The sequence below is a fragment of the Vipera berus genome (assembly GCF_964194415.1).
Source record: "Vipera berus genome assembly, chromosome: 2".
Lineage (NCBI taxonomy): Eukaryota > Metazoa > Chordata > Lepidosauria > Squamata > Viperidae > Vipera > Vipera berus.
The window spans coordinates 49,020,226-49,034,087 of NC_138203.1; the positions used below are offsets into that span (position 1 = coordinate 49,020,226).

At 37.2% G+C, this 13,862-nt stretch overlaps 1 protein-coding gene across 1 annotated transcript in view; it reads left to right on the forward strand.

Moving 5' to 3' along the window:
* Nucleotides 1-13,449, forward strand: part of FER (FER tyrosine kinase) — a 144,131-nt gene extending 130,682 nt beyond the window's left edge. The window contains exons 19-20 of the mRNA XM_081317517.1: nt 5,525-5,647; nt 7,713-13,449. Coding sequence (XP_081173643.1) covers nt 5,525-5,647; nt 7,713-7,858 — 269 coding nt within the window. The 3' untranslated portion in view covers nt 7,859-13,449. The remainder of the gene's footprint in view (nt 1-5,524; nt 5,648-7,712) is intronic.
* Nucleotides 13,450-13,862: the final 413 nt, after the last annotated feature.

The window sequence follows — 13,862 nt, forward strand, 5'->3', positions numbered from 1 at the left end:
AGCAATTAAAAAAATGTATTAAAAATAGTTTGAAGTTTGAATAGTTTGAAGCAGAAGTTCTCTGCTGAATTTTATTGCAAAAGAGAAATGGCCTAACAAATATAGAATAGGGCAGACTGTTCTAAAAAAAAAAGAATGGAAGAAAAGAAAACTCTTATTAGTAGAAAAGAAAAGATATAGTATATGGATTTTTTGTTTGTGAGTGAAGGAACAGATGCATATTTCTGTTTTAAAAATAAACACCAAATGGAGATTATGCAGTGTTCATTAGTATTAGACAGTTTATATGCATAAAGGGACGCAGTGGCTCAGTGGGTTAGGACGCTGAGCTTGTCGATCAGAAGGTCGGCAGTTTGGCGGGTCGAATCCCGATTGCCGCATAACAGAGTGAGCGCCTGTTACTCGTCCCAGCTTCTGCCAACCTAGCAGTTCGAAAGTACGTAAAAATGCAAGTAGAAAAATAGGGACCACTACGGTGGGAAGGTAACAGCGTTCCATGCGCCTTTGGTGTCTAGTCATGTCAGCCACATGACCACGGAGACGTCCTCGGACAAGCGCTGGCTCTTCGGCTTTGAAACGGAGATGAGCACCGGCCCCTAGAGTCGGAAACAACTAGCACGCATGTGCGGGGGAACCTTTACCTTTACCTTTTTATGCATAAAGTTACAGTAATATTACTTAAGTTAACATTCCATTAAAATGTAAAGTAAAATGAAAATAAGTCTACTTCACAGAAAGTGAACATTTCTTATTACTGTATCACCTGTCCCATCAATAATAAATATTTTTAAGATATTGCTCAGGTTTTCAGTAACATTGTAACATCACTCGAAAATAAAATGTCATTTCAGGACCTTAAAAATGTGATAAATCTGCTGTAGTTATTTTTCAGAAATATTGTTTTAACATAACATATCATTTCCAATTCAGGTTTACAGCTTATTGTCTGCAGACCCACTAATTCATGCAGTGTCGAGGCATGAAAGGAGCAGTTTTAACCTAAAACTATATTGCGGTGTTGAATTAATCAAATTCTTCCCCTTAATCAGCTTTGTGTCCTGTGACCTAGAATCCTAGTCAGTTTTCCTGGATGAAGATGTACACCCACAAAAAATTTAAAAGCACTATCAGAATGGTACTTAAGCTCTCAGAGGAGGATACAGGGGTTATGGTACATCATGCCCCCACCTACTCCCTTGCCAGGAGGTAGGGGAGGCATTTCTCTATTTTGATGCAGTGTATATTGTCAACAAAATCAGTCATGAAGTATCTTCTGGTGATCAACGTAACTGAGAACTCCCGTTTGGATGATCACAGAATACACCTTCACAGCACTGATTGGTTGCAGCTCCCAAAATAGTAGCCATTAAACCAGTAAGTGTGATGGTGTGCAGCCTGTGACTGAGTCAACGACTTCTCAGTTAAATGAATTTTAAGAATGGAATAGAGACACTGAGTCACCTAACCAGTGGGGGTGCTAAAAGTTTTATTCCCACTCCCAAGAGAAAAGGGAGAGAAAGTGATTGGGATGTGCAAATCCAAGAAACAGCCCCAATTTCTTAACCAAAGTTGGAAATATCAGGAATAGGCATCTATGTCAGGCCTTTTTGTCTGTATTACTGCGGGGTGGGGAGTAAAATGTTTTTGTAAACATGCACTATGGATTAATCCCTTCATAAAACCTAACATAGGAATTATTTAAAAAAATATCTTTTTGCATGTCAAAACTGTTTGCCAAAGCTTTCTTATTTTGTATCTTTAGGAAGCATTACCCTTCAAAATATTTTGTATAAGAATTGGCATTTAAATGCATATTTTATTTCATATCTGCATTACTGACACCTTATTCACAATACTTGGAAAGTTATTTTTGTGACATTTGGAATAAAACACTGTCTCCAGTCCAACAGCAATTTTTCATAGAAGAGCATAAAAGCTCTTGGCAAATAGTTATGCTCTCATTTTTCAGCATAGCTTTTTCAATTTTCTATGGCCTTAATGCATACCGCTAAAGTTTTAGCACCAGCATCCTTTGAAGGTTCCTGTGTAGCAGGTTTCCACTGAGTGTTCCTTGAGGTTGCTGTGTTTGAGATTTTGGTAAATTTAAGTGCTGCTTGGGGAAGGTTGTCATATACTGAGAAAGATAATTAATTCCATATAACTTAAAACAATTGCTTCTAATTGACATTCCTAAATATTTAAAATGAAACATATTATACTATTAGATGTTAAGTCCCAAAGGAAATGAGATGTAGACTTAGACAAGTAAGCGCATTTCTAGCAGCACAGTGAATGCTCATAATTGCTCTCCGCTTACCAGGTAGCCTAATTTAAAACAGCATGAGATGTTTAAATGCAAATAGAACTTTTGAGAGTTGGAACAATGAATATAACTTCGACTATCAGTGTCACTTATGTGTATTTCATTTAGACTGGTATATCATAGATTTAAATTGTAAGTTAAATATTTAGCAATTGAGAATTCTAAAAAATCCCCCCTGCAAACTCAGAGGTCATTTTCAAAAACAGTTATAAATGATTGAATCTCTCTCATGATAATTACTTCCATCCATTTCTGTTCTGCTATTTCTGAAAACTGTTTAAATCTGCATGCAGAAAAAATAATAATCTTGGTACAGGTCATCTATCCTAATCATCTGGTGAATACTTTCAGCTGACAAAAAGCACATGGGGTACACAAAATTCCCAAGTCTCAGATTCCATTTTCAAAATAATGCAAGGAAATAATATGATTCTAGGATTTTCCAGCAGTGCTGGTCTTCTTTATTATAGTGACTCAAAATACCTCCTCCATGAAAGAAGGGAATACCGTATTTTCCGGCGTATAAGATGACTTTTTAACCCATGAAAATCTTCTCAAAAGTTGGCGGGTTGTCTTATACGCCCAGTCGTCTTATACGCTGGAAAATAGTACATAAATCAATCGAGCACCCCCGTTCTTGCAAAGCAACTTCAAGCCTCCTTAGTCCAGTCCCCCCTCCAACGTGACTCTCCCTTCCCACCCCCAAGAGCCTCTAAGCCCCTTCCCCTCCCCCTTGCAAACGCCAGACCCTGGGAGCTCTTGTGTTTATTCCAAAGGGTGGGTGGAAGGAAAAGCCCCTTTCGGCTCTGGCGTGGCTGCAAGTCGACGAGCCCGGGAAGGCACGCCCTCCCCTCTCACTGTGGAGGAAGCAGGGCAGGCTGGCATCAGGCGGGAGCTGGCAGGGCAGTCCTACGCACGCGCGTGCTCCCCGGCTGCTAAGGAGTCCTCGGGGAGCCGTGGCAGGCGCCTCACACCCTTCCTTCTCGAGGCGGCACTGGCGGAGCCATCCGGCATCGGGCGGGAGCCGGCAGGGCAGTCCTACGCACGCATGTGCTCCCTGGCTGCTAAGGTGTCCTCGGGGAGCCGTGGCAGGCGCCTCACACCCTTCCCTCTCGAGGCGGCACCGGCGGAGCCGTTCGGCGTCGGGCGGGAGTCGGCAGGGCAGTCCTACACACGTGCGCGCTCCCCAGCTGCTAAGGAGTCCTCAGGGAGCCGTGGCAGGTGCCTTCCCTCTCGAGGCGGCACCGGCGGAGCCGTCCGGCATCGGGCGGGAACCGGCAGGGCTTTGCACTATCTGCATCAGACGGGTATGAATCGGGCTTGTGTCGGACACTTGGCAACTGGCATGTAAGTATTTTCCGGTGTATAAGACGAAAAATCTTGAAAATCCTCTCAAAAGTCGGGGGTCGTCTTATACGCCCAGTTGTCTTATACGCCGGAAAATACGGTAATTGTTGCTTCTTATCTTGGAGAGTAAATTCCTTCATGGAGAGTACTGTAAAAAAAATCAAACTTGATATAAAGACAAGTTTGACATATCTTTCTATTGATGTCTAATAAAATTTGACCAAGAAATGTTTGGCTCCCAGTTTGAATATGCAAGAGAGACATTTTCAATAGAACACAATCCACTGTCTTTTTTCTGAGGCGATACTAGAGTAATAAATCTCACAAATTCCTGGGGTAGTTTACATATTTGCTATAGTCATTTTAAATATTAAAGAACCATATAAACCTACGGTTCAATTGGGTATTTGATTTTTATTCCCCTAGAGGGCAACATTTAACCACACTGACAAGTATTGTATGTGACTTTTGATTAACAGCTGGAACTCTAATTTCCAAGATTAGGAAACTTTACCAAATTTGCTTATTTCTTTTTGCCAGTAAAAAAAATTGGTAAGATTTTGAGAGATCTATTATTACCTGGTGTGATCCTGTTTCATATCTGGATACTTACCGTCATACCTTCTACAAACTCCCTCTTAATCCGAATCTGCTTGCTGATTTCTAGTTCCAGCTATAAGAAGTCAGGATTTATGTAGTGAAAAGCCTGATCTTGCTTTGTTGCAGTAATTCTGGCCAACATTGCTTATTAATGACAGTCCTAAACTAGTATACCACAAACAATGTTGATGGGAGAAAAAAGGTAACAACAAATCTCCTGCTTCCTCCCAACGTCCCACATAGTATGCTAATGGCAATAGCAGTGGCGTAGCATGGGTTGTCAGCACCCGGGGCAAGGCAAGTAATTTGCGCCCCCTAACCGCACGCCTGGCACCCCCCCCCCCACAGTGGGCGGCGACCCGGCGGCTCGGATCGGATTCGCACAGCCAGCACTGCAGTGAGAGAGAGTGAGTGAGCCAGGCAAGGGCAGAGAGCTGTGAGTGCGAGCGCGCCCCCCCAGATGTTGCGCCCGGTGCGGCCAGCCCCCCTGCACCCCCCACGCCACGCCACTGGGCAATAGGAAATTAGATACAAGACATGCAGTCATGTTGGTCAACTAGCCAATGAGGAAAGTGAAGAGGGCTGCAAATGGAGATTAGAAATGGAAGTGGAAAACAGCAGATTGCTAAATAGCTTGTAATTCATAATAAGAGTAGCTACTGGATGATATATCTTTGTTTTAAGACACAAATCCATCATTTTATTTTATTATTGGATGTACCAGCTATTTAAATATAACATCATCTATAACCAGGGAGATAAAGGTTGATATAAAGATTGGCATAAAGAATTTTTCTTTTCCAAGGGAACTTTCAAGCTTCATTTTCCTGTCTATGGCTCCTTGCTGCTTTGACTTAGTATTGCTATGTATTGTTTTAAACTTTTTGTGCTATTGTTTTAATATTTTGCAATGGATTTTTTAAACTATAAGTCTGTTTTGTTTTAGTATATGAGCGCTGGGAAATGGTATTGAGTTAGGATTATGAATCATGGAATTAAAGAGTTAGAGGGGACCACAAAAATTATCTAGTACAAGCCTGTACAACTTGTAAAGGGCTATGTTGATAGGTTCCAGATCATACTGAGCTTATAATTATTATTAGCCAAAAAAACATGAGCCCCTAGTTAAAACCCGCATTTTCCCTGCAGAATTCTGAAGGTCTGCGGTTCCAGCCTAGTAGGCCTTTTGTTTCTTGCCTATTTTTCTGTGTGGATTTTCGTTGTCCATCCTTTTGTTATCTCTTTATCCAATAGGCCGATACACTTCTGAGAGTGATATATGGAGTTATGGGATTTTCCTCTGGGAGACGTTCAGCTTAGGTATATGCCCGTATCCAGGCATGACTAATCAGCAAGCACGGGAACAAGTGGAGAAAGGTAAATGTATGTGTGTGCTTGCAATGAATATGTGTAAGTTCCATCCGATTATTTATATGGTTTTTATAAATTAGGCTGAAGTTCTAACACCAAACGAGATAATTCAGCATAGCTGAAATGATATAGCAGATATTCATGCTAGATGATATATTTTGCTATTTAATTATTTAGAAAATCACCAACTTATAATGAAGTCATTGTACAAGGCTAATCTTTAGCTATCTGTAAAGTTTTTAGCAGAACTACAGAGAAATTATTTGATGACGTGGACTTTGGCTCTTAGAATGACCTGCACATTAAGGCTTTGCAGCAGTTTGAAAACAGTTATGCAGGCCAAAAGATGCTTCTAGATGTGGATACATAGCATTGTTGTCTACCTCTAGAAACTACAGCATTACAGATAGTCCTCGACTTAAAACAGTTTGCTTAATGACTGCCCAAAGTTAAAACGGCACTCAAAAAAGTGACTTCTGATCATCACACTTCTGATCATTGCAGCATCTCCATGGTCATGTGATCAAGCACTCAGACGCTTGGCAACTGACTTGTGTTTATATCTGTTGCCATGTCCCGGGGTCATGTGATTCCCACTTGCGACTTTTCTGTCAAGCAAAGTCATTGGGGAAGCCAGATTCACTTTACAGTCGTGTTAATGACTTAACATCTGCAGTGATTCACTTAGCAACTAGGGCAAGAAAGCTCATAAAGTGAGGCAAAACTCTCTTAACGAGTGTTTCACTTAGCAACAGAAATGTTGAGCTCCATTGTGGTCGTAAGTCAAGGACTGCTTTTATTTTCCCATAAGGATTGGGCAATAGCCTTCTGCAGCTGTAACTTAACCCCAGGTAAAGATGGATTTAGTTTAAGGAGTTGCAGGCAACTGTGATACACGCACATATGTATGCTCCAAATCACCATTTTGCCTTCCGATCTGAAACACTGCACCTGACCTATATTTCTCCCATCTGCCATTTCTTACATCATGTGTGCACATGTGCACACATGCACATTTATATTCTTAAATATTATTAAATAAGAGAAACACAAGGAGCCACTCTAGATGCAAAACCAAGCTGGGCGACCTTGGGCCACTCACATTTTCTCAGCCTTAGTAGCAGGCAATGTCAAACCACTTTAAAAATCTTACCAAGATAATTAGGGACTAGCCTAGGCACCCAAAAAGAAAAAGAAAAAAAAAACTGAAGCCCCACAAAATCGGGTGCTGAGGACCAAATCAAAACTGGCTAAGAGCCATGAGGCTGAAGCCTACTGAATCTGGACACTCGGACAGAGTAAGTGAGGCCACTTCATTTATAAGCTCTGTTTTGTTGTGGACTGAGATCCTGGCTGTGTAAATGTCTTCTGGTGTAAATGTGTGCAAGGGATCTTGATCTGGAAACAACCATTGACTGAGATCAACTGCTTTAGAAAAGAGATTTTTGTTTCATCTTTTTCTTTCCCTTTTAAATTTTCTTCTAGGTTGCTTACTATATGTAACCGTGGTTTATTCTTTTTAATAAACCAGCAGAGGTGGTGGTCATCCTGGGAAAAAGATCTAGGTTATAGCATGTGGCTATCTACTAGGTCAAGTTACACTGTGCAGTGTAAAATATTCTGCTGACTAATGATTTAACATAATAAGCCACAATAAACACCAAACAAATAGCAAAAAAACCCTGTATAAATATAAATCATGCTCAGGCCCCATAACCCAGCTTCAATAAATCCCAAACACCCAAAACAGGCTTATCTGCCATCTGGCCTCATGACCAGGGGAACATCCTAGTCTTTGATGCTTTGTGGAAAGCAAACCAGTTGGAACCATATAATCTTGAGTGGGGAGGCTGTTCCAGAGGGCAGGCACTGCAATGGAGAAGATCCTGTTCAATTTTTTTTAAAAAAATGTATGTGTATGTATGTATATATGTATGTATGTGTATATGTATATTAAGTCGTATAGGAGTCAGTTATAAGTAGGTTTGGTCATCTAATTTTAAATTGTACTTTCATTTCCAAATATTCAATTACATTTCTAATAATCTATTTTAAAAAAAATACATACTAGGCTATCGAATGTCAGCACCTCAGAAGTGTCCAGAGGATATCTATAAAATAATGCAACGATGCTGGGATTACAATCCTGAAATGAGACCAAAATTCAGCGAGATTCACAAAGAGCTGTCTGCACTGAAAAAGAAGGTGACATCATGAGAAACTAGCATGACTCAAAGGACAGGACTTCCTTTTTTTCTAGAAAAGTATTTTTCCTGTCATAAATCCGACACATTTATATCATATTTCTTCTGATATTCTTCTAGGATTCCTTTTTTAAATCAAAAAAACCCTCTTCTATTCAAATGTGCCCAACCTGAAGAATGTCTATGTTAAAAACAGAGTGTTCTGCTAAGTGCTTTATATGATGTTATTTAGGATTTCTGTAAATAGATAAACATGTAATATATGTGTAGAGTTAGGAAATTCTGGCTCATTTAGATATTTCTGTGATAAATCCTGAAGAATATTTTGGGGACTTGTGTTTGTCCTTTTCAATCCATGCAATTGCAACAGTCTTAGTGCAAGCCCAGTGTTCATGAATCATTCCCATGAATCTTAAAGCTAAAGGCACAGTTTTCAATATATCTTTTAAGGAAAGGAGCATACATGTTGAAAATCACCAGCTGATGCAACATTGAATATGTGTTTATTCAAGAACGTTATGTAAGGGTAAGACTGCGGAGTTTGGGCACTAATTTTTTAAAATACATTTCAATATAGTAATTGTTTCTAATATTGGATATTATTTATTTGCATCTTTAAATGAGAAAAAAAAGAGGCACAATTTGCCAGAAACTGGCAAGCACAAATCAATTAATAGTGTAGTTTTTTATTTTCAGGGAAAAAAAATATTCAAAAGTGAGTGTTACATGTAATGCAACTACTGGGAAGTGCTGACTTTCAGAAGAATGAATATAGAAATAGACATTTTTAAATGTGCACATTCAGTAATGCAGTCAACAACATATTTGCAAATGAAAGTAGCGTATGACTAAGGTAACCAGTAGCATTGATTTTACATTGGAAAAGCAAAGTGAATTACCTAATTGGAAACTGTGAATTGATGTTTCCATTCTGCATGCCCCTGGAGAAAGGAATACACACACTTTCATACTGTATCCAATATCAGTTTCTCAGTTTTGTTTTTAAAAGAGGCCCAGAGAAGAATATTGTAGTAAAAAATTACTATCTTGGAAAAAAGTACTTTGCCCTCTAAAGCTACAAACTTGAACAGACTACAATTCCATTTTTCCAGTTAAACTCACCCTTTATTAAATTGATATTTGGATGCTCTGAGAATTATCAATAACCAGGAAAATTAATGACTGGATCCTCTCTGAGGTCCCAAGGAGAATGACTTTTTTTCCTATTATTGGTTTTGTCCTGATCTCCTGAATCCGTAGCTGGTCAGTTCTGTTGAAAGGGGTTTCATATTATACCTCAGAAGCAGCCAAATGCTAGTCATGTTTTATCAGCAAATCAGGCACTTCCAGATGAAGCAATGTGATCTTTTACTCCTCGAAATAGGGGAGAACGAAGATATTGGTGAAGTCTGTGATTGCAAAACATATCTGTTTTGCTCATCATTCTGGAAGAGCACTTTTGGTCTTTTGTGCATGTGTTTTGTGGTAGTACAGAGTGGTGATGTTGAACAAGATGTATTCTACTTTTAGACTAGAAAAATTGATGTCATTTACATGATAAAAATTAATATCAGAATAAAACAGTAAAGCATTAATTATATTGGAGGAGAATGTTCTTCATTGTAGATGAGCTTGTTGGTAACATAATGCAAGGAACATCAGGTTAGTGTTGCCTTATATACAAAGATTGCTTTATAGTTTGTAATCCAGTAAAGAGGTAAAAGAAAGGAGAAGTAAATGTAACACTGCAGTTTCTAGGTATAGTAATGGGCATATATGGATCATAAAAAGAATATCCAGCAAAAGTAGGAAAATTGATTATTGTGATCCTAAAGGGATCCAAATAGTGTGCCTTTAATCATCGGCATGCCTTTGTTAATTAATATGCACAAGGACTGAATTCTAATACCGTAAGGGGAAAAACACCACAAATTGCCCAGTTGCACATTTTCGTCTATGCATTCACTAATGTAAATGTCAGGACAGAATGTAAAGAATGTACTTCCTTGTATTCATGATGTTTTTAATTTTTTCTTTTAAGGGTTACTATTTTTATATGGGAGAGATTGTTCCTTTTCTTAAAGTCTTCTGAATGTATTCTGTCTTTCAACATGAAAAAGGACAGCACTTTGTCTTAAATTGATTAGAAGGATACCTTGTCCTTATCTTCTTGTATAAATGTAAAGGATAACTGCTATTTATATTTCATTTGTGTAAGCAGTTAAAATTCGCAATTCATGTCAGACTGCTGCTCAAATTTGAAAACATTTCTGAACATAATACCAGAACATTGGCCATTTGTTTTGCCTGTCTCCTGTCCTAAAATCAGAGAGTCACCTAAAATCAGAAATTAGAATGTAGTCACGGTTCATTCCCAGAAAATAAGTTTAACTAATTAATATTATATTTTTCACACATTCTTACAATCTACTCTCTTAGTTTGTAACTTAATTTGTAAAACCAGTTTTACCTACTATATCAAACTATTTAAATTATGTTGCAAAGCTATATCCATACCAAATGCATATAGTCATTTCCTTTCTTAATGGAGTAAGTGAAAGTTTTCTGCATAATTAGAAAATCTATTGTTCCAGAATTGATATAGTTCTCGTAAAAATAAAGTTAGAATCCCTATTGCTGGTAATATGTAATACTAAATAAGCATTAAATATTAATAAATATTAGCAAGATTTGAAAATGCAACAAACTAAAAAATTGTGAACAAATTAACACTTTACAACTAAAAGCCAAAACTTTTGAAGATATGTCACATAAAAATAATTCGAAGTTGATTTGCACTCCATACCTTGCTTCACTATAAAAAATATGATTTTTTAAAATAAATTAGACATATAGCGTAAGACTCTTGCCAAAGGCACATTATTCTGAAATACAAGATCTGTATGCCTTATATATAAAAAAACAAGGTAAGAGAGCATTAAAGGCCCACATTCATTCGATTATTTACTAACTTTCATTTTTTGAAATATTTATGGACTATGGTGTGTATTTTTATTTATGAATGAAAATACTTATATTTAATAAATGCCATCTTTTTTGCTATTTTTAAATGTTGAAGCAGATACTATAGAAGGCTGGAAACAGCAATTTTATGAAGTTGTTTCGTTAGAAATATTCAATTAGTTAAGTTTTGGGAAGTGAATCAACTGATTACATCAGTTGTTGAGCCTGGTTGCATAATACTGGCAGTAAGTTACAAACAGAAGGTAGTAAGTAACAATTTACAGGTCTCTATCAGTACAATTTTACATATTTTACTAGCTGAGTAAAAGATTTAGTACATTTTGTTTGTTTAAAATTAACAAGAGCTTTTACCAATACTATCTGGAATTTACAGAGTTTAATTAAAGATGGAGCTTCACACACCCCCAACTTAATTACTTGCAGTGAAATACCTGCTTTTAGCTTTTGCAGGTTGCCAGGATAGGAGGAACCCAGGAAATTAAGAGAATAGATCATCCTGTGCCATATTCTCAGTCAGAATTGTAAGGGGTCTTAAGAAAGAAGCATTGCTAACTCTAAAAATTCTATTTTATACATTTCTTAATGTAATATTTTAAAAAATGAATAAGCAGTGGGCCTTGGTCATACAATATTTGTGTATGTCTTGAATAACAAAGCAGATGCCATTGCAGCACTAATCCCTCTTTCATCAGTCAAAATAGATTAAATACCATAAGATATTTTAGTCCTGTAGTGTAATGTTAAGATCCCTAACAGAAGAAATAGTCCCAATCTAAGAAGGTGCAAGGACTTCAGGGGGTGGGGGTGGGGAATCATACAATTGGATTTTTCTTTTAAAAAAATCAAGTTTAGTTTTATAAAGTAACTGTTACGAGTAGGTGTTATTGGAATTCATAAATATTCATTGACTTCTAGAAGGTTTTGTTTCATCCAACTTAAGACGGAACTTTTACTTGTTTAGCCTTTTCTCCTCTTAGTGTTAAAACATTAGCTCTTGAAACTAAATAATGTGTAAAAACTGGTTTCACAAAAGTTGAATTCCCTCTCTCTAAGGACCTTTTATTTTTGACAACATTTTAGTATTTATAAACATATTTTATTTTCTGGCAAGAGGGAAAGTATAAAAAATTAGGATGGTAAAATAAAGGAGATCTATATCCTCTAAATAAGTTTGTTTTGTGCAATTTATTATGGAGCAATTGAACAGTGCAAACATGTTATTGTTCAGGCTACTGCACCACAAACTTAACAATTAAAATATTGAGCATAGGCGTATACATATTCCAATTTTGAATGTATAAGAATTAAGGGAAATTTGCTAATTTTTAATGGTCACAGATGTGCTAAACCTATTAAAAATAGCTAATATAGAAACGAGGCAAAACAGACACAGTCTTTGGAAAAAAGATCAGCTCCAACTAGTTCTAAATCTAATATATCATTTTATAAAAGGTAGATAAACTATGTTAGATAATAAGACAAAAATCACAATCCTCCCTGTTAAGCCAATCACAGAAGCTCTGCTTTAGAATTAATAGCTTGGTTAAACCTTTGGTAGGATTTCATTTCTGATTGTAAAAGTAGAAGGATTCATTTTATGTAATTAGGGCCATCATTAACCCCTAGGGAAAGGGGGGGGGGAAATCTTCCAAATGCCCTTAACAGCGGAAACTAAGGGATGACTATGAGGAAAAAAAACTCCTTAAGAAAAGGAAGTCAGTGCTATTATTATTTATTGATACAGGAAAGAACAGGCAGAACACACATGCCAGATAATTGTTCTCAAGGTATAAAGGAATAACAGAAGATGTTATTCTTTTTTAAAAATGTATTCAGAAAGGTATAAGGTGGAAAGAAAAAATATAACTTGTCTGTCATGGCTAGTCTTATGGCTTTTAAGTTCTGAATCCCAGGACACAAATTGCAAGATAATTCTGTGCCATCAAATGCCATGCCAAGCCTTCAGCCAAACTCAAGAAAGATATGTGATTACCACTGTATCTTTTAACTGATTTGGCAGAAGTGTATAGAGACAGAAGCAGAAGTAGATCTGAGACCAGAGAAGTATGTTTTCCAAATGGCATTTTCTCCATCTTTTCCCCTGCCCGCGCCCAGCTCCTCATTGCCATAAAGTGGCTAGGGACACTGCGGCTTTTAGCAAGCTGCAGTAAAAAATTAAGACATTTTCTGTAAGAATACCACAAGAGTTTACAGCTTTTTTACATGTATTTTGTTGTAATTGTTTTACCACTTGTTAGTTCCAATATAAGCACCAGCAGTTTTAATACCAGGTAAAGCACCTTTATTGTTTAAAAATAATATATTTGTGCAACATATAGTTTATACATAACACTGGAATGAATTGCATTCTTCAAAATACAGGTGCTCTGATTGCCTATATATACTTAATAGTCGTCTGTTCTTTTGCAATTTTAGCAGATCTACATTTTAATTTTTATTTATTTCTCTTTTTTTGTATTTAGATTGAACCAAAATTAACCTTATTTCACTTTCCTAGCCTATTATAAAAAGGAGTATTTTGTTTATTTAGAAACTGTGCAGATAATTTTCAATGGCCTCTCTCTCTTTAACTGGACCGTCTACAATTAACAGGTGTTCAGTACCTTTTTTTACTGTATTACTTCAATAAATGTAAAATATTTGTACTGAGTGAGTCTAAACTTTTGTTTGGTATTCAGTGATTTGTTTTTATTGCTTCCTCAATTTGATAACTAAATCAATTAACGATTAACCTCATCTGATATGCCATTCCAATCTCCATCCATACTTCCATCTATCACTTCCTATCCTATGCCAGCGCTCCATTGTTGGCCAGTTCAGCTGTACTTCAAAAACAAGATTGCAAAATATCCTTGTCTAATGGAGCACAAATGCTTCTGGAGAAGACAAGACATCTCTGCTTTGTGTACCCTCTCATTTTCCCAGTAGTAAAAGATACAGAAGGAATACAGATTTTACTCTGCTAGTTGTTGCTGACTGTAGGGAGCGGTGCTTATCTCTGGTTCAAGGCC